General features: G+C 49.5%; 1 protein-coding gene across 1 annotated transcript in view; it reads right to left on the reverse strand.

Moving 5' to 3' along the window:
• The window catches only part of ATRN (attractin), a 178,462-nt gene extending 162,718 nt beyond the window's left edge, over positions 1 to 15,744 (reverse strand). Inside the window, exon 1 of the mRNA XM_061351927.1 lies at positions 15,381 to 15,744. Coding sequence (XP_061207911.1) covers positions 15,381 to 15,712 — 332 coding nt within the window. The 5' untranslated portion in view covers positions 15,713 to 15,744. The remainder of the gene's footprint in view (positions 1 to 15,380) is intronic.
• Positions 15,745 to 22,289: the final 6,545 nt, after the last annotated feature.

A 22,289-nucleotide genomic window follows, 5' to 3' on the forward strand; every position in this document is an offset into this window, starting at 1 on the left:
TGGAATGCGTTGCCCAGGGAGGCTGTGAATGCTCCATCCCTGGCAGTGTTCAAGGCCAGGTTGGACAGAGCCTTGGGTGCCATGGTTTAGTGTGAGGTGTCCCTGCCCATGGCATCCAGTTTGGAACTGGATGATCTTAAGGTCCTTTCCAACCCTAACTATTCTATGATTTTATTACAGAGCCAATAATGAACATGCATGACCAAGGGGAAAAGTTTAGAAAAAGATCTTAAACTACAAAGTGATTCCCACTCGAAGCCATTAGCAAAAAGGAAAACCTCTGTCAGGATGCCAGGGAGTCACTGAAGAGAGAGATATATGCGTATGTGTGTATAGACTTAACCCCACTAAAATTATAGCTGTAAGGGTTTCTAGATTGCATTGGAGATGAAAGGGAAAGCATCTTGTGCCAAATCACAGTCCTGATCTGCTGTTAATCTTTAGCCGATCACAAGCCCATCAACACACCAGACTCCCACAGGCTCCCAGTACTCAGTCTGTTTGTTAGGCACAGTACCTTGTGCTACTCTTATCAGACGTGTGAATTAGGAGAACCTAAAAATTCAACACAAAACTTTTTAGCCTCAAAATGAGGGCTTTTTCTTATTCAGATATGACAAAGATACCAGAGGAACTTCACAGTAGTTTATATCCTCCAGGATCGATAGCGGCCTTCCACCAACCAGCTACTGAAGAGCTTTGGCCAAGGGCCTGTAGGGACAGGCCAAGGGGAATGGCTTGAACCTGCCCGAGGGGAGACTGAGCTGAGCTCTTAGGCAGAAGCTCTTCCCTGGGAGGGTGCTGAGGCGCTGGCACAGGGTGCCCAGAGAAGCTGTGGCTGCCCCATCCCTGGCAGTGCTCAAGGCCAGGTTGGACACAGGGGCTTGGAGCAAGCTGCTCCAGTGGAAGGGGTCCCTGCCCGTGGCAGGGGTTGGAGCTGGAGGAGCTTTATGGTCCCTTCCAACATAAACCAGGCTGGGATTCTATGATTCTACTCCCATTGTGTCTACAGCATCCTGTAATCTTCCTAAACCTGAGCAGTGAGATTTCCTTCCATGAATGACAGTCATTCACTTCTTTATTCACCTTGCTGCAGAAAAACATCACAGCCCAAAGAGGACCCCACAAAGCCATGCCATGAAGTACTCAAGCTTTTGCAAATTTGCTGATGTCCATGGCTCCATCATAACATTAAATTGATAGAAGATGTATAAGAAAATAAAGTGGAAACAGAAATCAATAGACACTTACATAGTTGTCTCCTACAGAATTACTTCTTCAAATCTACAAGTAAAAGCAAGGAATCGCTTTCAAGAGCCACCTTCTCCTGTTTTCCAGCCTCAACAGAGGGAAAAAATAAATCTCTTTTCAGTTAAAGATACAGAATCAGGGTCTACAGAGAAGGGAATCGCAGAATCACAGATGGTCTGGGTTGGAATGGACCTTAAAGCTCATCCAGTCCAAACCCCTGCCATGGGCAGGGACCCCTTCCACTGGAGCAGCTTGCTCCAAGCCCCTGTGTCCAACCTGGCCTTGAGCACTGCCAGGGATGAGGCAGCCACAGCTTCTCTGGGCACCCTGTGCCAGCGCCTCAGCACCCTCACAGGGTAGAGCTTCCGCCTTATATCCAACCTGAACTTCCCCTGTTCCAGTTTGAACCCATCACTCCTTGTTCTATTGCTGCAGTCCCTGACGAAGAGTCCCTCCCAGAGGGGGAAGCTCACTCCATACCACCATTTCCAAACCACAGTTTGGATCTGCAGAACAACAGGGGCAGAGCATCCTTCCCTCCTCCTCACACACAGTGTAAAGAGACAATCGCAAACCCTTCTTTAAGAGATTAGAGAAACGCAGCTCCTGACCCAAAGGCTGCATAAATCCTGCACATAGACGGCATCAGCAGCAGTGCACCTCCTGCAACACCTCAACAGCTTTGGTGAGCCTTATGGCAAAATACAGCTTCATGTACACAGTTTTTAGGGTAACGCACTATAATTTCCCATCTGCACTGATGTTTCATCATGTTTCTGTCCTAGCTGCCTTGCAATGCAGAAAGATCAGTGGGTTTTAGGAGGCTGGGAGTACTGCAAAAGGATGTGTTCTTCAGCACAATGTCTCATCTCATGCCTCCTCTCATACATACAAATCTTGTATTGAAAACAAGCAAACCTCAGGCTCTAAAGATACCTGATGCCTTGACCAGCTTTGATCAGATAACATGATTTGCTCCAAGAGACTTATTTTGCTTGTAATTCCACATGACAAATTCCTGGGAACACCGAAGGGGGGAATTAAGATCACATTTGAACTTCATCGCTTTTAATACACAGTATGCTTTTTCATAAGGCCCAGTGAGGATGATTGAGGCATATTTATAGTAACATTAATGATATTTCTTCTATAGGACAGTGGAATTCTCAGAACAGAGAAGCTGGATACCACTTGACATATGAAACTGCTTTTCTAAATGCTTTAAAACCTCAAAATTCCTACTAAAAGAGCATCATCAGCAAGACATCTTTAAAGCATCTAACCTGCCCTTATTTCATGTATGAGGAAACCAAACCATGAAGATTAGATGGTGAACCATACTTCTGTTTGATTCCTCAAGATATGGGGCCATTTACACTCAAGGGAATCATGCAGAATCAATCTGACAGCTTCACCCCAAACATCTTCAAAGTAAAACACAAATGAACTGATATGGTGTCCCTTGGAATCTGGCAGAAATGAGGACTGGTGGAAGCACCACTGGCTGTGATATCATCCTTGTCTTTCAGAGGAGATGCTCCCACAACTAACAGCAATATAATATCCAAGTATCTTTACTTGGAAAAGACTTTACCCAGGCACCCTGTGAGGGTGCTGAGGCGCTGGCACAGGGTGCTCAGAGAAGCTGTGGCTGCCCCATCCCTGGCAGTGTTCAAGGCCAGGTTGGACACACGGGCTTGAAGCAACCTGGTCTAGCAGAAGATGTCCCTGCCTGTGGAAGGGGGTTTGGAACTGGATGAGCTTTAAGGTCCCTACTGAAACAAACCATGCTGGGATTCTCTGTGATTCTGTGAAACATGGACAACGAAGAAAAGCTGCTCTCCATATTCAAGCTACCAGAACACATCACACCTCCTTCCCAGCTGGCATTACGTTAAGGGGAACCCACATTTTCTTCTCCAGAAGCCTACCCACAGCAACCAAAGCCCTGCAGAGATTTCGATTTGAGCAATCAAAAGGTCACAGAATCCCAGCCTGGTTTGGGTTGGAAGGGACCTTCCAAGGGGCTCCTCCAGCTCCAACCCCTGCCAGGGGCAAGGACCCCTTCCACTGGAGCACCTTGCTCCAAGCCCCTGTGTCCAACCTGGCCTTGAGCACTGCCAGGGATGGGGCAGCCACAGCTTCTCTGGGCACCCTGTGCCAGCGCCTCAGCACCCTCACAGGGAAGAGCTTCTGCCTAAGAGCTCAGCTCAGTCTCCCCTCGGGCAGGTTCAAGCCATTCCCCTTGGCCTGTCCCTACAGGCCCTTGTCCCAAGCCCCTCTCCAGATTAACAAAACCAACCAGTGTGCCAACATTGGGCAGTTCATTCATTCATTCATTCACTCCCTTCACCTTTTCAGGACTTACATCCTCTTACCCCCTTTTCTATTCTTCATCAGGTGCCATTGGAAGCATTACAGGCTATAAAGTCACATCCTTTTCAGCTGGATCACACATTCCACCAGCAATCCAACTCCCCATCTTTTCACATGCAAACACCAATCCTGCAGAGAAATGATCACACCATTTGCCTTAGGGAATCACGCAGGTATTGAGATATCTGCTGCTGCTGCAGAAATCATCAAGAGTTCACCTTACTGAGAATACCTGCAAATGATCCAAGAATTACTATTTTAATGTTGGTTTACAGAGCTCCAAGTTTTCTTTGGGCTCACCATAAAAATTTAACTAAAACCATCTTCTTTAAGGTCTTTTTCACCCTAAATGACTCCATGCTTCTAAGTTAATATCAGCAATATCTACTGGTAAAAATATATATATAGATAACTTCCGGCAACATTCTATGGATGTTTTAGGAAGCATGTGCATAGGCGGGAAGTCAAGTTCTGTTTCTGACTCTGAACCACTTCAACACCTCCTCAAAATGATTCATTCTCCCAAAGTTGAACAAGGGCACAGTTAAACACCCATGCCCATTCCCAAAATGAAAACCACTCACTTGAACGCATGGATGCAACCTGTGCTTGTGAGAAACAGAGAGCAAGTGACCCAGATTTAAAGATGTGCCTGTTACGTGTCTGAATGGAATAAATCAATCACTTAACAAAAGGGCACTAACATACTGTCAAGCAAGCAGGCAGTACCTATAAATAAATGCATATGCAAATAGAGAGTGTATCATAGCATCATAGAATCCTGTATTCCCAGGTTGGAGGGACCTCAAGCACCAGCTGGGCCAACTTTTCTAGGCAAAGCATCACCTACACTAGATGGCCCATCACCCTGTCCAGCCCAGTCTCAAGTGTCCAACATTGGGGAACCAACAGCTCCCTGGGGAGATTATTTCAGTGGCTGCTTGTTCTCACTGGGAAACATGTTCCTCTGGTGTTCATTTGGAATCTCCCCAGCAGTAACATGGGCCCCCTTGTCTTTCCCATGGGACTTCTTGGCAAAAAGGAGTCCCCATCTTCTTCACAGCCAGCTTTCAAGCACTGGACCATGGTGACAAGGTCTCCCTAAGCCTTCTCCAGGCTGAACAGTCCCAGCTCTCTCAGCCTTTCCTCACACACTTCCCAGCCCTTGGATCATCTTTGTGACTTCCTGAACCCTCTCCAGCCCATCCACAGCTTTTTGCACAGCTGGGACCAAAACTGAACAGAGTGCCTTGTACACCATTAACTTCAGTTCCAAATTTTTCAAGAAAACTAAAAGCAACTGCCCAAATATGCCTGTTCCTAATCTCCATTTTAAAAATAATGGAAGGATCACAGAACCATCAGTGCCCTCAAAAGTAATTATTTCCTAGCATATTATTTGGAATATAAAAGAGAAAGGGATCCTGCCCCTCTGCTGTGCTCTGGGGAGACCCCCCTGCAGCCCTGATCCAGCTCTGGGGCAGCAGCACAAGAGGGACGTGGAGCTGTTGGAGCGAGGCCAGAGGAGGCCATGGAGATGCTGCGAGGGCTGGAGCAGCTCTGCTCTGGAGCCAGGCTGAGAGAGCTGGGCTGGGGCAGCCTGGAGAAGAGAAGGCTCCTGAAGGGGAGACCTTAGAGCAGCTCCAGTGCCTAAAGGGGCTGCAGGAAAGCTGGAGAGGGGCTTGGGACAAGGGCCTGTAGGGACAGGCCAAGGGGAATGGCTTGAACCTGCCCGCGGGGAGACTGAGCTGAGCTCTTAGGCAGAAGCTCTTCCCTGTGAGGGTGCTGAGGCGCTGGCACAGGGTGCCCAGAGAAGCTGTGGCTGCCCCATCCCTGGCAGTGTTCAAGGCCAGGTTGGACACAGGGGCTTGGAGCAAGCTGCTCCAGTGGAAGGGGTCCCTGCCTGTGGCAGGGGTTGGAGCTGGAGGGGCTTTAAGGTCCCTTCCAAAACAAACCATGCTGGGATTCTACGGATCTAACACTTCTCTTCCAGCAGACCAGCATTCTCAGTGTCTCTCTCAGTTTGGATACAGTGGGGAAATAACGCCGAAGTTTTCCCTGATTTTACTCCTTTTACTGCAGACTTGCACAGTCAGCACTTCAGTCCTAGGCTACTCTGCATCTCAGGTCTTGCAATGGCTAGGAGTTTGATCTCTTGGCACGCCTTGGCTAATTCCGCACCAGATCAAAGCCTGTAACAAAGGCAACCATAGGAGATCCCAACCTCTGGCATCGCTATGAACTTCACATGACACTCTCCACTCTGCATTCATAAGGTATCAGTGGTGTAAATGACTCATTAAAGAGGTAGATGCTGCACACTGCTACAAAAAAAACCTTCTCAAAACCATGCTGAAAAGTTTATTTCAGAAGAACTCAACCACGTTCCCAATCGTAGCAAGCAATGAAATCCACAAACTGCACTCAGGGTGCACATCAATCATGGGGTTTTCTCCAGATAAAGCAATTACATGCAAAATATCTGGCAGCAGCGCCACAATAGCAACACTTTCAGCATTCTAACACGGTGAAAGGAGGAATATAATGACACATGCACAAAGAAATCGGGGGGGGGGGGGAACCCCACTCAATCCACAGCTCTACATTATACCAACAGCAACTCCAAGCTAAATCCACTGGAGGTGTAATTTTTCCCTCGTAGCAACACTAATGACTGCAAAACAGCAGGGATGGAAACTACTACAGCTTTAGAAGCAGAGTAATTGAGGACACAGTTATTCTTTGCCTTCACAATGCAAGAATATTCAATCCAAACTCCATTTTCTGAATGGCAAAAACAGTTTTCACCTTCTGCACACAAGTTCATGGAAGGTGTTTACAACAAGATGCTAATCCATCCCCTTATACCTCGAGTAGATAAGCACCACGCTGGAGATGGGTATGAGCTCTTCATGCAGGACAAACGTTGACTAATAAGAAGGTCTCCAAAAGGGTGTTTGCCTAAAGTAGCCTTCCTTATTTTGTGTCCTTTTGCATTATAGAAGCCAGCAAATTAAAAACACAGGATGGGAAATGGAAAGAGAACACAAATAATAGAAAAGCTGGGATTTTCACAGCTGCATTACACCCCCTGCAATAGTCTCTGCGGTGACACTGGCTAATGGTAAGAGATATGACAGCTAATTTTAACCCCAACAGGACATATAACACAAATCATCAACCCCTGTTTGAATGGTTTGGACATGCAACAAGCACACTCGAGATGTGTGGTGTACAGCAATGCTGTTTCTTCCGCAACCATGAGCTCAGCACACATGCCAGGGAAACAAAGGGAATTTACACATTGAAAAACCCTTGGTCCAAACACTCAGATGGCCTCCGATAGCATGATCACCCTTGAAGCAGCCTAATCCTGTTCCTGCACTGTCAGAGAACTGAGAATTCTCAATCTGACGCTGCTGCAAGAAACCTGTTTTACCAAACTAAGCCACAAGCAGTACCAGGAACCTTCACTAGATCCTGCAGTGTCCTGAGAGTGCTTCTTACAGTCTGATTTAGAGATCATTCTTTAGCATGAAAACTGCTCAGTCAATCAGTAACACATAAATTCTTCTCCCCCTGTGTTCTGCTGAGACCCCCCCTGCAGCCCTGATCCAGCTCTGGGGCAGCAGCACAAGAGGGACGTGGAGCTGTTGGAGAGAGGCCAGAGGCCATGGAGATGCTGCGAGGGCTGGAGCAGCTCTGCTCTGGAGCCAGGCTGAGAGAGCTGGGCTGGGGCAGCCTGGAGAAGAGAAGGCTCCTCAAGGGGAGACCTTAGAGCAGCTCCAGTGCCTAAAGGGGCTGCAGGAAAGCTGGAGAGGGGCTTGGGACAAGGGCCTGTAGGGACAGGCCAAGGGGAATGGCTTGAACCTGCCCGAGGGGAGACTGAGCTGAGCTCTTAGGCAGAAGCTCTTCCCTGTGAGGGTGCTGAGGCGCTGGCACAGGGTGCCCAGAGAAGCTGTGGCTGCCCCATCCCTGGCAGTGTTCAAGGCCAGGTTGGACACAGGGGCTTGGAGCAAGCTGCTCCAGTGGAAGGGGTCCCTGCCCGTGGCAGGGGTTGGAGTTGGAGGAGCCCCTTGGAAGGTCCCTTCCAACCCAAACCAGGCTGGGATTCTATGAGTCTTCACCATGCGAGATGCACCAAGGCCCTTATCAGCCCAAAACACTGAGTCCATGTTCTTTGACAGATTATTCTAAGAATTCCCCCACTGCTCCAATGTACCAGATTTAGCCTACCAGATTTGCACATGAAGGCTGCTCTATGTGCAATTACAATCTCTTACCAACCCTAATGATTGCACAACGCCATAATCAGGACAGGGCCCGTCTGTTTTGCGCATTCCAAGGATTTCAGGTTCCACAAACTAAATCCATGCTCTGCTATCACAGGCACATCCACTGAAACCCTCGCTGCAACCTGCATCTCTATCAAATAAATATTTATTGGAAGCAAAGGGAGGGAAGGGCATTATTGCAGCCTCAAGTAGACTCCAAAGGAACTCCATGTGCATCAGCCACAAACAAAGCAAGGGAACAAAAGCAGGAAACAAAAAGCAAACATCATTACTGCTCCACTCTTTCAGTGACTAAATGAGCCCTGGATTCAAAGCCATGCACACAGCAAATTACCATCTCTGCTCCATGCTGTAAAATTGATTATCAAATTTTCCAGCCCTGCTTTAAGGCTCTGCAGTGGTTACAGTGGCAGATGTTGGCATGTGGCTGTACAAGAACAAAGTACTGCAATGAAACTGCCACGGTCCTTCTTAGGGTGAATTCCAGCTTGTAGCAACTCAAAGTTCCACCAAAACCATTTCACCTCCCAAATCACATCATTCTCCATCCCATCGTCTGCATTTTTAGTCTATTTTGCACTACGCTTTAGAAGACGTGATTGAAGAGCTCCTAAAGAGCTACGTACTGGGCACATTTGGGTGCAGGAAGAAAAAGCAAAGCTCTCCCAGGTCAAGAAGCTAATTCCAAGCGCTGTGCTTGGAACTTCAAATGGGGGAAAAAATCCTTCAAGGAAACTGGCTGTTTAAGAAAAGGGCACCCAAGGGTATCATAAATTAATGCAATAATACAACAGCTTGGTCAGCAGCAGCATTATCTCAATATATAGAGGATTTTCAGCCTGCCTCTCCATAGACCCTTACGTTAGGCACAGTAAGCTCATGGTTTTAAATGCGATTGCTCATGAAGGCTTCAGAGAAACATGCCAGGAAAGTGAAATCTGTCACATGCATTCCAAATGTTATTTAACTTTATCAGGAAGCACGATAAAAGCATGGCTGGTCCGAGCTCTTTTGAATGCTTCTGACGGAAAAGCCAGCTCTGCGAGCACAGAGCTAACCTCAGTCCTTTCTTGATACCTGAATCAGAGTTATTTGTATTAAATGTAAATTGACTACGTTGGCAACAAACACCCAGCTGGACACGAGCTACGTGCTGGGCTGAAACCCCCAGAGCGTGAGCAGCAGCTCAGGGAGGGGATCCTGCCCCTCTGCTGTGCTCTGGGGAGACCCCCCCTGCAGCCCTGATCCAGCTCTGGGGCAGCAGCACAAGAGGGACGTGGAGCTGTTGGAGCGAGGCCAGAGGAGGCCATGGAGATGCTGCGAGGGCTGGAGCAGCTCTGCTCTGGAGCCAGGCTGAGAGAGCTGGGCTGGGGCAGCCTGGAGAAGAGAAGGCTCCTCAAGGGGAGACCTTAGAGCAGCTCCAGTGCCTAAAGGGGCTGCAGGAAAGCTGGAGAGGGGCTTGGGACAAGGGCCTGTAGGGACAGGCCAAGGGGAATGGCTTGAACCTGCCCGAGGGGAGACTGAGCTGAGCTCTTAGGCAGAAGCTCTTCCCTGTGAGGGTGCTGAGGCGCTGGCACAGGGTGCCCAGAGAAGCTGTGGCTGCCCCATCCCTGGCAGTGCTCAAGGCCAGGTTGGACACAGGGGCTTGGAGCAAGCTGCTCCAGTGGAAGGGGTCCCTGCCCATGGCAGGGGTTGGAGCTGGAGGAGCTTTAAGCTCCCTTCCAACCCAAACCAGGCTGGGATGCTATGATTATTTTAGATCCATAATGAAAGAAGCAACTGAGACTCTGAAATAAAGGAAAAATCTAGAGCAGTGTCTGACAACCTCTAAGCTGACTCAGTCAGCTGCTCCCCAGCATTCACACAGTCATAGAGAAACAAGACAGAAATCTCTTACATTGACCACTGCAGAAAAGGAGATGCCTACAATCAAGTCTAGGGCATTGGTCTGAGGCATTGCTGTGTTCCTGGAACTGTCAGGGTTATCCTCTACCTCCACTGCTCCTGGAGGTCCCAGTGCTCACCAGGAAGACAGCAGCTGGATGTTACTCACTCCTCTCCCCCACAGGTTAAAAGCATGAGTAGCTCATTAATTCCAATAACTAGTGCTCCAATGCTGAAGACATTTGATGTGCATGAAGCAGAGATGACAGGAAGGATCCAGCACTGCATTATCTTTCTGTACTGAGTTTACCACTATATACCACTCCTTGCTATAAAGCAGACTGAAAAAATCATGATAAGAAGTGAGCCTCTTCCAAATATCCACAAAGCCTCATGCAATTCAAATAGTGATGCTGGCTGTTCAGTGCAAGGCGAGAAGTGTCGAACAGAGCAGATATTTCAACAATGCTGAATTATTTCACAGGGATTTTTTTGTTCTTAAAATGGCCCTAATGAAATATCACTGTCCAATAAATCAGACAGAGAAACAATAAAACAGTGGGAACTCACAAGAAATATTAGCCATGAGTTTCTCTCTCAATGAACAGGCCATTTAAATACATATATAGATATCTAGAAACAGCGATGTCAGACAGATATAAAAGCACACACCTAGCAAGATTATAAATCCAGAGCTGGAATCAATGCTTCCAAGAACTAAATGAAAGCACATAAAAGGTTCCTTTTTTCCCCACCCAATGTATTGTTTTAAATTGATAATGCCTAAGTATTTCCTACTTGAATGGCTTATTATTTTAGTACCAGTGCACAACATTTGAGTGAGCCCTTTACACAGCAACATGGAAGAGAAAAATCATTTTAAAGCATGATAAAGTGCTAATGAAAAGAGAAATAGAATGGGGCATCAGGCACAAACGCAGCACTCAAATCTAATTTGAGCATCTAAACCGTTTTCGTTCAAACTGCCAACATCCTTAGGATATATTCTGTAGCTTCCTGGCTTCCCTAAAGCCTGAAACTGCCTCATGTAGCTTTGCAAAGACAAGGGGTTTGTATATACCACCCTTGGACCAAAAGCTCCCATTTACTGAAGAACTGCGACAGCTTCTTGCCAGCAACTCTCTCAAGTTCTGATTTACCCAAATCTTCCAGAGATAAAATTCCTCTTCACTGTAATATTCTTTGGCCAAGGACACTTTATTACCACCAACTCTTTACTAATGTTCAATCAGCAGCCCATAACTGCCTCCATTAAATTAATAAAAAGATAGTTGAAAAGACACACTCATCTTTTTTTTTCCTCCCCTTCCAACTGTCACGTTGCATTTTAAGCACTGCTTTGCATTTTCTAGCTCCCACCTCAAAAAACACTCACAAAAGTATTACCATGAAAGGAGAAGGAGTGCTGTTACACACAAGAAACAGCTCTCTGGAATCATTTGTGGTTTATTATCATAGAATCATAGAATGGGTTGGAAGGGATCATAAAGCTCACCCAGTTCCAACCCCTTGCCATGGGCAGGGACACCTTCCACTAGACCAGGTTGCTCCAAGCCCCATCCAAGCAGGCCTTGAACATGTTTTCAGCTACAGTCATATATCAAATTGCCATTTCTATGCCTAAATACCCAATCCACACACAATTAATGGTCCAGAAGCCAAGCACTAGCCTGCATTTGTGAATACAATCTCTGGCCAGTAAATCTGTAAAATAGTGGTCACTTCTTCAGCTGTGCTTTACCTCCCCCAATAGCCTTTGTCTGCCTGCAGATGAGGCAGCTGGCTGAAAGAATTCAATTCAAGCAGAACAAGAGGTTGTGTCACTGAGCTACAGAAAGCACTCCGAAGAGCCTGTGGTCTGCAGGCTTGCAGCACCCTTTTTGACTGCACAACACCCAACGCTGGCAAGCCCACTCTCCACTCTGGTGCTCCTGAGCTCTCGCTGCTTGGAAACGTTATCTCCAGTGTGCTGCTGCAGCTCTGTGGCTGGGAGATTTCTCACCCCTCCCAGCAGACAGCCTCGCAGCAGCAGTCCTCTCCTCTTCCAGCTTGAAGCCACTGACCTGCAGCAGACTCCAGCCTGCACAGAAGCCTGCTGGAGGTTTGTGCAGAAATAGGAAACACAAGCGCATCAGGCACGTCCCCTGTTTTCTACTTCAGCTTCCTTTAAAACCAAGATCTTCACCTTTAAAGAGCTCAGGTGGCTGGTTGCACACCTTAAACACAAGAAAATCACCTCGAGTCTTTCCTAACACAATCTTCCACCCTCTCAAGAGCATCACTGATCTGTGCAGAGGTCAATGCTTTCTCAGAAGCCATTCCTACCACCAAGAATGATCACGTGCAGGTACACTTCTGCTCTGCCCTTTCCTTTGTAAGAAGTCTCAGCACACCACATGAGCTTAAAAACACCTTACTTATCCACATAAGAAGAACACACGATCTCCCTTTTGTAGTTGGGATGAGCCAAGGAAGAAAACGGCCCACCCCAGGTTTGTTACCTATATCTCTGACTGCAGTCTAAATAAATAGACTTTCCCAATGGAGAAGGCAAGTAGAACATCAGTGGAGATACAATGATGTTAGTGGAGACACAGAGCTACGATGCTCATTCTTCACTGTTAACACTGGAAGAGGTGCAGGATTAGTAGGTCAGGGAAGCACAAGCTGTACCATCACAACCTCAGTGCTCAACGTAAAGAAAGTCAAGGCCACAAATTGAGTCATCATACACATCTAGATCAGGACAGGAAGATTACCATGCCATAACTTAATTACATCTCTCAGGCAAGCAGATAGGCATGTGGAACATACCACACTTCCTAAACAATTTTCACCTGCCCTTCTACTTCCCATTTGCATCTAATAACACTTAAAGCCAAGCTCTTTATAACCAAGCACCAAAAGAACAACCCTCCAGTGCTATTTTGACAAGAAACAGAATAAACTCGTGTGAAAGTTGTGGCTGCAGAGCTCTGAACATTGTTAAGCACACTTGTTTGCACTTCTGGCAGCTCCAAGTTTAAAAACAGCTCCCTAATAAATAAATAAACAGCTAAGTAAAACCCCTAGAGAGAAAAACATGCATTATGTTTTCAGTTACCATTTTAGACCATTATTATATGTGACAAACAAACAAGAAGCCTTAGAACAATAGATACGAAGCTAGAAAGAAAAGGCCTTTAGCAATACATATACACCAATTCTTTTACTCAGCAGCACCGGTTTTACCATTCAGACAAGCAATCTCTGCCTATATTCAAATCTAGTCTCTTTTAAATGCCCAACAGCCTAAACCACTTGAGGAATGTAACAGGTAAGTGGCTGTTTCACAATGCTCTCCATCAACTAGAAGCAAATTCTTACCATGACAGTGACAAAAAACACATTAAAACACATTCGACTTCCAGGGCTTGCTTAGCCTGGCATCATTTCCACACAGAACCCCTCTCAAATTAGCTGCTCACACACAAATCTACAGCCTGTCAAATAAATACTGATAAGTAAATAGAAACCTCAACTCCTAAAGCACACAAAGTGGTTTTCCTCCAGGAATTCGGCTTATACAGGCAGCATTCATTCCCCCAGATGTGCAGGGAGCATTGCTGAAGGGTGGCTGGTACTTTCCATAAGAAGGTCCCTAAGAAAGCAATCACTACCTAGAACACTCAGCCTTTTTCCATTTCCTTCTTTGCCAAGAACCAGCCCTGCACAGGGAATTCACCTAATGCACACAAACACACTGGCTCTCCGGCTGCCACAGCTGATAAAACCAAAGCAAGTAACCACCTTACAGAAACCCCTTCCACTGAAAACCTGAGCTTTCAGGGCATTTCCACAGCCTGTTCCCATGAGCATTTCCAGTGTCTCATCCTATGGGAGAGGCTTCAGGCACACAACCCAACCAAGCATCCCATCACCACCTAAACTGGCCTTGACACTGCAAGCAAGGAGCTTTCCAGGATCAGAGAGCCCAGAAATCCCCTTTCTCCAGTGCAAAGGGGCCTCACATCACCCTTGTCCTGTTTGATCCCCTCCAGCTGCCCAGCTCTGGCCTCGTCCTCCAGCAAACCAGGGACTTTCCTTCCACCAACCTGTTATTCCCAATGTCCCTGTCCAGGAGCCAGCACGCACTCCTCTCCCCACACGCCCTATGTCCTCTTTAAGATGCTGCTTCTCTCCCCACATCTACCTTTCCCAAAGTTGCCCTTACCCAAAACCAACACCTACTTAAGCTGTCTGCAAAGATGAGCTTGCTTAAACCCCCCTAACACTCCTTATTGCCTACACCCAGCCATAGCACCTGCTTGTATGCCCTTCCTCTCCCACCTCAACTGCTCCCTGACAGATCCAGCTCCCATCCCCACATCCTTCTCCCTTATCTGGCCCTACACCCACACTGTCCTCCACTGAGAGCACCCACTCCTCACTGCTCCCATCTGCATCCATCTCCATGCACAAAACCAGTTCTCACCCATAGGATGGTTTGGGTTGGAAGAGAACTTAAAGCTCCTCCAGCTTCAACCCCTGCCACGGGCAGGGACCCCTTCCACTGGAGCAGCTTGCTCCAAGCCCCTGTGTCCAACCTGGCCTTGAGCACTGCCAGGGATCCTTATCCCTTCATCCACTCCCCAAACCTAACCCTGCTGCCTCAAATACATCCCCTTACCTCATCCCCTCCTCTCCTATATTCTCTCCAGACCTACTGCAACACAAACCCAGTTACTTGCAATCGGAGCCCATCATCTCCAGGCTCAGCCCTGCACAGTCCATCACACCCAGATCCCCACCCACCCCATGCCTTACACCCACACCCCTTCTCCAACACAACCACAGCCCCTTGAACCCCCAGCTGCTCCCTGTTACCTCTCTGCAACCCCAGCACCCCAAACTGTCCCCTCGGAAATACCTCTTTCGGGTGCAAACACCCTGTACTCACCAGTGACACCCGCATCCCATTGCTCCTAGACCTGCCCCATGCAGCCCCATCCCCTGCCCACCCCAGACCCGACCTTGGGCACTCCCAGCCCATCACTCTCATGCTCCCATCACCCTCTGTCACCCCTCAAACCTGCCCCCTCACAGCCACATGCTCCCATTCCATACCCAAATCCCTGTTGTCTCCTCCTCAACGCTTTACACCCCTAATCCCCGGATCAGCCCCGCACACCCGCGCCCCTCTTTGCACTCAGACTTGCCCCTTGGCAGCCTCAAACAGGGACGTTTGCACCGCTGCTGTCCCCTCCATGCGCTCCCATCTGCATCTTCATCCTCACGGCGGGTTGCCCTCATACCCACGGCCCCGCTGCCCTCACAGGAGGGGCTCAAGCAGGACAAGGGGTGGCGCGTGGACCCCAAATCCACCTCCCCTTTCCCCCTAAGTGTCCCTCGGGGCAGCTGGAACCAGGGCCCCCAATCCCCTGCTCCTCCTACCCAGCCCCTAACACCCGCCCCCCCCAGTGCCCCCCTGCTCCCTTCCGTCGGACGCCCCATACTGGCCCCACACATCCCCGCGCCCCACAGCCGCGTCCCCACCGCCTCCAGGCCCCTCACCTGAAGCGTCCCCCGCAGTGCTGGCACTGGTCGCCCACCCAGCCGGGCTGGCACTCGCACTGCCCGCTGGCCGGCTGGCACCGCCCGCCGTTGGCGCACGGCTTGTCGCATTCCTTCGCCGCCGCCGCCACCTCCTCAGCGACGGCAGCGGCGGCGGCAGCAGCGGGCCCCAAGCCCGGCAGCGCCGGCATCACCACCAACAGCAGCAGCGCCAGCAGCCGCGGCGGCGGCCGCCTCCCGCGCCGCCAGCCCGGGCCCCGCCGCGCCATCTGCTGCCCCCGCCGCCGGCTCGGGAAGGGGCGGGCGGGGGGCGGCGGGACAACGCGGAGCATCCGCCGCGGAGCCTCCCGGGACGGTGGCCGGCGAGGGGGGCCCCGCCGCGCTACGGTGGCCGATAAGGGGAGGGGGGACGGGCCGCGGCGGGAGGAGCGTGCAGCAGCGTGCAGCAGCCAGGCGGCGCCGCCGGGCCGCGGCCGATGACGTCACTCGCACGCAGGCGGCTGGCGGCGGGGTTGCCGTTCGCCCCCGCTGTCACAACCAGCGAGTGGGGTGGAGAGAGCGGCCCCAGGGCAGGTCTGCGGTGGAGGGGCATAGAGATGGGGGCTCCCCCCACTGCGCCGGGGGTGTTCCCGCGTCCTTGGGCACCCCCTAGGACTGGCCCTGGCGGTGGTGAGCGGTCGGTGGTGGTGGCCCTCAGGGCTCGGGGTTAGCTACAGTGGTGTTTAATGGCTTTATTGATGGTGTGGATGAGGGGATCGAGTGCACCCTGAGTGGGTTTGGGGATGACTCTAACTAAGGCGGGAGTGCTGAAGGACAGGGAGGCCCTGCAGCGGGATGTGGGCAGGCTGGATCCATGGGGCGAGGTCAGCTGTATGAGGTGCAACAAGGCAAACAGCAGCCTGCACTTGGGACGCAACAGCCCTGTGCAATGCTCCAGGCGTGAGGAAAGGGGGCTGGAAACTGCTCATGGTAAAGGACTTAGATTGATGGAGCTGAACATGAGCAGCTTGTGCTCAGGCAGCCAAGAAGCCCGCAGCATTCTGGCCTGGATCAGCACCAGTGCGGCAGCAGGGCCAGGGCAGGGATTGTGTCCCTGTACTGGGCACTGGTGAGGCTGAACCTCGAATCTTGTGCTCAGCTCTGGGCCCCTCACTCCAAGAGAGACATTGAGGGGCTGGAGTGGGGCCAGGTTTACTACCAAATAACTAAAATAGAATCCGAGTGGTTTGCTTTGGAAGGGACCTTAAAGCTCCTCCAGCTCCAACCCCTGCCACGAGCAGGGACCCCTTCCACTGGAGCAGCTTGCTCCAAGCCCCTGTGTCCAACCTGGCCTTGGGCACTGCCAGGGATGGGGCAGCCACAGCTTCTCTGGGCACCCTGTGCCAGCGCCTCAGCACCCTCACAGGGAAGAGCTTCTGCCTTATCTCCAACCTGAACTTCCCCTGTTTCAGTTTAACACAATCAGAGCTGTGCAGTGGTTGATGGGTGTTTTTTATCAAGCAAACTTTAACTCTCTTAAATACGGAGTTTTGAAAGCTCATCCAGCAGGAAGGGAGAGTTCTCACACCGTGGCAAGCCAACAGGCAAGCTAATAGAGTATTCATCAGCTGCTGTGGCCAACCTCGAATACTTGAGAGAAGACTAACATCCGCGCGTGTTGCGCAATAGAAGAAATCTTACCCTGACCTTGTTAGTGAGCACACTGTGCCCTGTCGATGTCTGCATGAAACATTAACTGTGGGAGATCATTACTGTGAAATTAAGCTGAATCTGTTCAATTTTAACGTGCAAAGAATGTTCAAAAACACTTTGCTTCTTTTATTAGCAGGAAACTGCCTGACCTGACAATACGCTTTGGAAGGGGAGGAGTTAGGGTTAGCCCAGAGTGCAGGCCAGGCTATTTTTGTTTTAGAAAACAGAAATATTTCATAATAGATGTACTCCAATTGTTAGAACACCCTTTCCTGGCAAGAGGCACAACAGGACAATGCTGTTTTGCAAACCATACATAGCGAGGGGATTGCACTGAGGGATGGACTAGTCCTGGGTATCACAACTAAAGATGCAGTGTCATCAGAGCAGCACTCTTGAGATCAACAACTAACCAAGGAAGCATTTCCTTAGGCATGGATTTCAGACAAGAGGAAGTACCACCAGCTCTGAATCCTTTTTGGAGTGAGGAGCTACACTCACTCCTGTTCACTCTTCCTGCCAGACTTTTATGGCCCATCGTTGTACATGCAATTGAGTGCGTATTTACTCAGCACATATTTGCTCAGTATACAAGTCAAGTTACTACCCTCTTCATATGGGCAATGACAGGATAGCCAGAGATGCTAATTAACAAATTGGCCTCTGGGGTGAAATTATGTCCTCGTTAAGAAGACTCCCATTGGTATTAATAAGGTCAGAACATCATTGCTGATGGCTGAGTCACGGCTGAGCTGGATATCACTGAGCGTGTAAACGATGGAGCTGCTCTGGGAAGCTGGTTGCTTGGTCTCTTTATCTGTGCCATGCAAAATGGACCAAGATATGGCAATATCTGGGGTCAAAAACCACTTGAAGCCATAGCCATCAGGCTGCATTATACGTGTTTTTTACCTTCTGTTGGGATGTGCTGCTTCACAGTAGCCTCTAATTCTAAAAATAACACCCTTCCCAAGGGTCTGGAAGCAGCTATATCCAATTAGCTCATAACCCAGCATTGCCAGTTTTAATGTTCCTCACCCAACCTGCTGATTCCACCCACTGCAACCTCTGCCCACATTCCCAAATCCACAGATCTGCCAGATGATCCTAAGGTCCTTTCCAACCTGAAGTATTCTATGAGTCTGTGACTGTGTTGAATATCCTTCCAGCTGCCCTGCTTATATCCGGATGGCATGGGGCAAGCTGGCACCAGCAGTGTGTCCTTGCTGTCTATCCAAAACATCCTCCTTGCTGTCTACTCAAAACATCCTCCTTGCTCTACAACCAGCAGGAGAAAGGAGGATATCCTATTATCCACCACTGAAATAATCTCTCACCCCCCATGAGGAATTCTTCACCTTCCCAGGCTGAATAAAACAGCAAGTAAGGAACCCCTGCTACTGTAAAAAGCAGCTCACATGCATAGAACTAAAACCCTTCTTAAATGCAACTTCAAGCCAAGATGACTCGAAACAAAGCCCCATTTTCCCCACGGCTCCTCTTAGTGCTTCACCCCTGCAGTGCCAGCGAGTCTGAGCAGGATCAGGTCAGATCAAGGTATATTCACCTGAGATGCTTGTTTGCTGTCTGGGAGGTGTGCGAGCCAACCCTACACTTAACAACTGCACGTGATCCTCCTTCCAAACACTCCCTGGGTCATATGAAGGGCTGGTTTCTTGGTGGTTTTCCGCTCTCCAGAATTCAAGCTTCCTGAAAAACTCACCCTTGTTTTCCTTAGGTGTCTGTGCTCACGTCCCAGACCCCACATTGCCACAAGTCCTCCTTCTCTCATGCAAATCAGGAGCTTTTCCACCAGCTCTCCAGCTGATACAAGTGTAGAACAGCAGGAGTAAGCACAGAAACCCTCTATTTTCTATCCACCCACCTGGAAATCCTGCCGGGAGCGTGTTTGACAACACACATCCAATTATTAAGCACATTTAGGCTTACACTCAAAAGTTTGCTGAGGGTTTAATTTGACCTCTCTGTTTTCCTACATTTAGATACAGACGTAATGAGCAAAGGTCCTTCGAAAATGCACTTAATAAGGGATGAAATATAGTAACTGAAGTGCTGCCAGGAACAAAGGTCTGATAGATTTGCAGGCACGGTAATGATGAATAGCTGACAAATCCCTGCATCTGCACAGCTGCTTTAGATCTTTTGTTGTTAGGGTCAGGTGAAACTGATGATAAAACTTTATTGAACTGCAGAAAATAGGAGAAAAAAAGGAAGAACACTGCTCCCTTCCAAAGCTGTTGTGGAAGTGGAACAGTTAGTGATGGTTACAGTTAGCAATGGTTGTTGAGATGGTATCAACCCCATATGGATGTGGGTTGTATCACTTGTCTCTATGCAGAGCCCTCTAAGAGCTCTAGTGATTACAAATGTGAGGACCTTGGGTTTATATCTATTTCAAAAGAAGCAGCATTTCCTACTGTACAAGTCTGCAGCACCACAAAGGCTGCTGGATCAATGCAGGCTCAGCAAAAGCATCGCAGGAGCACGGTTACTTGCAGTGTATCTGCTTTGCTGCTGTTTTTTCTTGTAGGTTTTCTATTTTCAGGTGAAGTCTTCAAAGAGCTTTATGGAAAGACCTGACCCACATATCTCCGTCTGATTTCAGTGGGAAGATGTGCAGGCTCTGAAGACCAGCATCTGATTGCCTCAAGTTGGGTATCTATGAGAACAGAGCATGTTTGGGCAAACGTCAACTTGTACAGACTGGGGACTAAAATTAGGTCCAAACCTGGAAAGTATGGCTCCCAGCCTGCAGCCAGAATGCCTGTAAAGCCACTCCTCTGAAATCCTGGTGGATTTGGGATAACCTCCAGCTTCATAAAGAAAATCAAAGTATTGTGTAAAGTGTAAGGAGGGAAAAGGGGGGGAAAGCGTCAAAAGAATGTAAGTTGTGCTGCTTGGGAGGAGAAAAACCACTGCAGCATGCCATAGTGATGGATATTGTTTGAAGACCACCACAGAATGGTAAATTTGCTGCAGAACAAAAAGCCAACTGCACTTTTAAACTCTGATGTTTATAAAAATAAAGGCTTTGTTTGCAAGTGGAGCCTAATTGTCCAGTTCCAGCCTGCTCTTTGGGAAGAGTGTGTTGAATGCATCAGCCCTTTCTTTGTAAGAACAGAGCAAAGTCCCAAGCGTAGCAAGTAATTGAAAGATCATTGACCAACAATAGCAAGTGAGATGCAGTCTGGAGAGAGCCTAGATGCTATAAAAATAGCTCTGTCTTCCCTCCTTCCTCCCAAAACCGACCCCAGCAAGAGGATAACGAAAGGCATTCAGAGCCGCCACCAAAGCCCAGTCTAATGTCACGCTCTGCACTTCAGCTGGGGCAAAGGGGCTGAAAAGAGAAGAGCTGCTGTCATTGTGTGGGGTATTCTTGGGCGGAATAAAGGGAGGCAAGGGAGTTTTGTGTGTTCAAAACAAAAACCTGAATAAAACAGCAAAGACAGGCTGCGTATTGTGAGGGGCCATGCCAGACACGCCGTATTTCTCGCCAAGAAGCATCTCTGCTATATCTGACCTCGGTGACACTCTGTTGTGACATCAGGGCTTGCGGAGCAGCTGGTGACCGTAGTGGCTTGGTACAGTGAGAGCCATGGCAGCATTCATGGGTGCCAGACTGACACCCTGCTCGTAACACCATCCCAAGGGTGCATCTCAGACAAGCAGATGGTACGGGGTGTTTGGGGAGATCTTGCCTCGCATAGAGAGATCAGATTGGTGAGGAAGAGAGGAAGGGAAGGAGGTGATGCTGCATTCATGCCTCTCGATCCTTTCCTCTTTCCCAGTTCATTTCATAGACTCACAGAATCCCAGCCTGGTTTGTGTTGGAAAGGACCTTAAAGCTCATCCAGTTCCAACCCCTGCCACAGGCAGGGACCCCTTCCACTGGAGCAGCTTGCTCCAAGCCCCTGTGTCCAACCTGGCCTTGAGCACTGCCAGGGATGGGGCAGCCACAGCTTCTCTGGGCACCCTGTGCCAGCGCCTCAGCACCCTCACAGGGAAGAGCTTCTGCCTAAGAGCTCAGCTCAGTCTCCCCTCGGGCAGGTTCAAGCCATTCCCCTTGGCCTGTCCCTACAGGCCCTTGTCCCAAGCCCCTCTCCAGCTTTCCTGCAGCCCCTTTAGGCACTGGAGCTGCTCTAAGGTCTCCCCTTGAGGAGCCTTCTCTTCTCCAGGCTGCCCCAGCCCAGCTCTCTCAGCCTGGCTCCAGCCCTCGCAGCATCTCCATGGCCTCCTCTGGCCTCGCTCCAACAGCTCCACGTCCCTCTTGTGCTGCTGCCCCAGAGCTGGATCAGGGCTGCAGGGAGGGTCTCCCCAGAGTGCATCGAAGGAGGAGATTTGCAGTGGCTCTTACAAGCGCCATCACTTGCTTGACTTTGCCCTTTCTAGGAGTCAAGCAGTGCTGCCCGACCCTGGGTGGCACTGCTAAAAGGAAACGCAATCTCTACCCTTGACATGAAGCCTGGCTCTGGCTGACTCACGTACCCAGGATGGAAACACCTTCCCTAATCCGCCCCTGGCACCACCGTCTCCATGGCAGCTTTCACTGCCCATGAACTGGATTCACCCCAACAGAGGGATTACGGGGAGGGCAGGCACTGCTCCAGGGATGGAGGTGCCTTTCAGGCTGTGAGCAGACAGACCCTGTGCAGTATCCAACCTCTGCTGGGTGCAGTTCCACCAACGGGCAGTAATTAACTAGGGATTAAAGTATACCTGTAGACACCAGTTAGCTTTACTTCTGTCTCTTAGTTCTGATACCTCTTCTTTCTCTTTAACCCTCTGCATCGCGCATTACGTTGACTCCTTCCAGCTCTTGGGAAAGACAACTGAATCTTACTCACTGGGAAAATATTTAGAGTGGATATTAGGGAAAGTTCTTCCCTGTGAGGGTGCTGAGGTGCTGGCACAGGGTGCCCAGAGAAGCTGTGGCTGCCCCATCCCTGGCAGTGTTCAAGGCCAGGTTGGACACAGGGGCTTGGAGCAAGCTGCTCCAGTGGAAGGGGTCCCTGTCCATGGCAGGGGTTGGAGCTGGAGGAGCTTTAAGGTCCCTTCCAACCCAAACCAGGCTGGGATTCTGGGATTCTATGAAATTATGCTGGTTTAAATCAACTTAACAATTGTCTGGGGACTGTGTTTCACTGTTGTTCAGCCACCTCGGGCTAATTTGGTTTCATCAAGCAGAGTTCCTCTGGG

Source organism: Neopsephotus bourkii, unplaced genomic scaffold, assembly GCF_033783945.1.
Source record: "Neopsephotus bourkii isolate Nb327-2 ecotype Australia unplaced genomic scaffold, CSIRO-AGI_Nbou_v1 NB_616, whole genome shotgun sequence".
NCBI lineage: Eukaryota > Metazoa > Chordata > Aves > Psittaciformes > Psittacidae > Neopsephotus > Neopsephotus bourkii.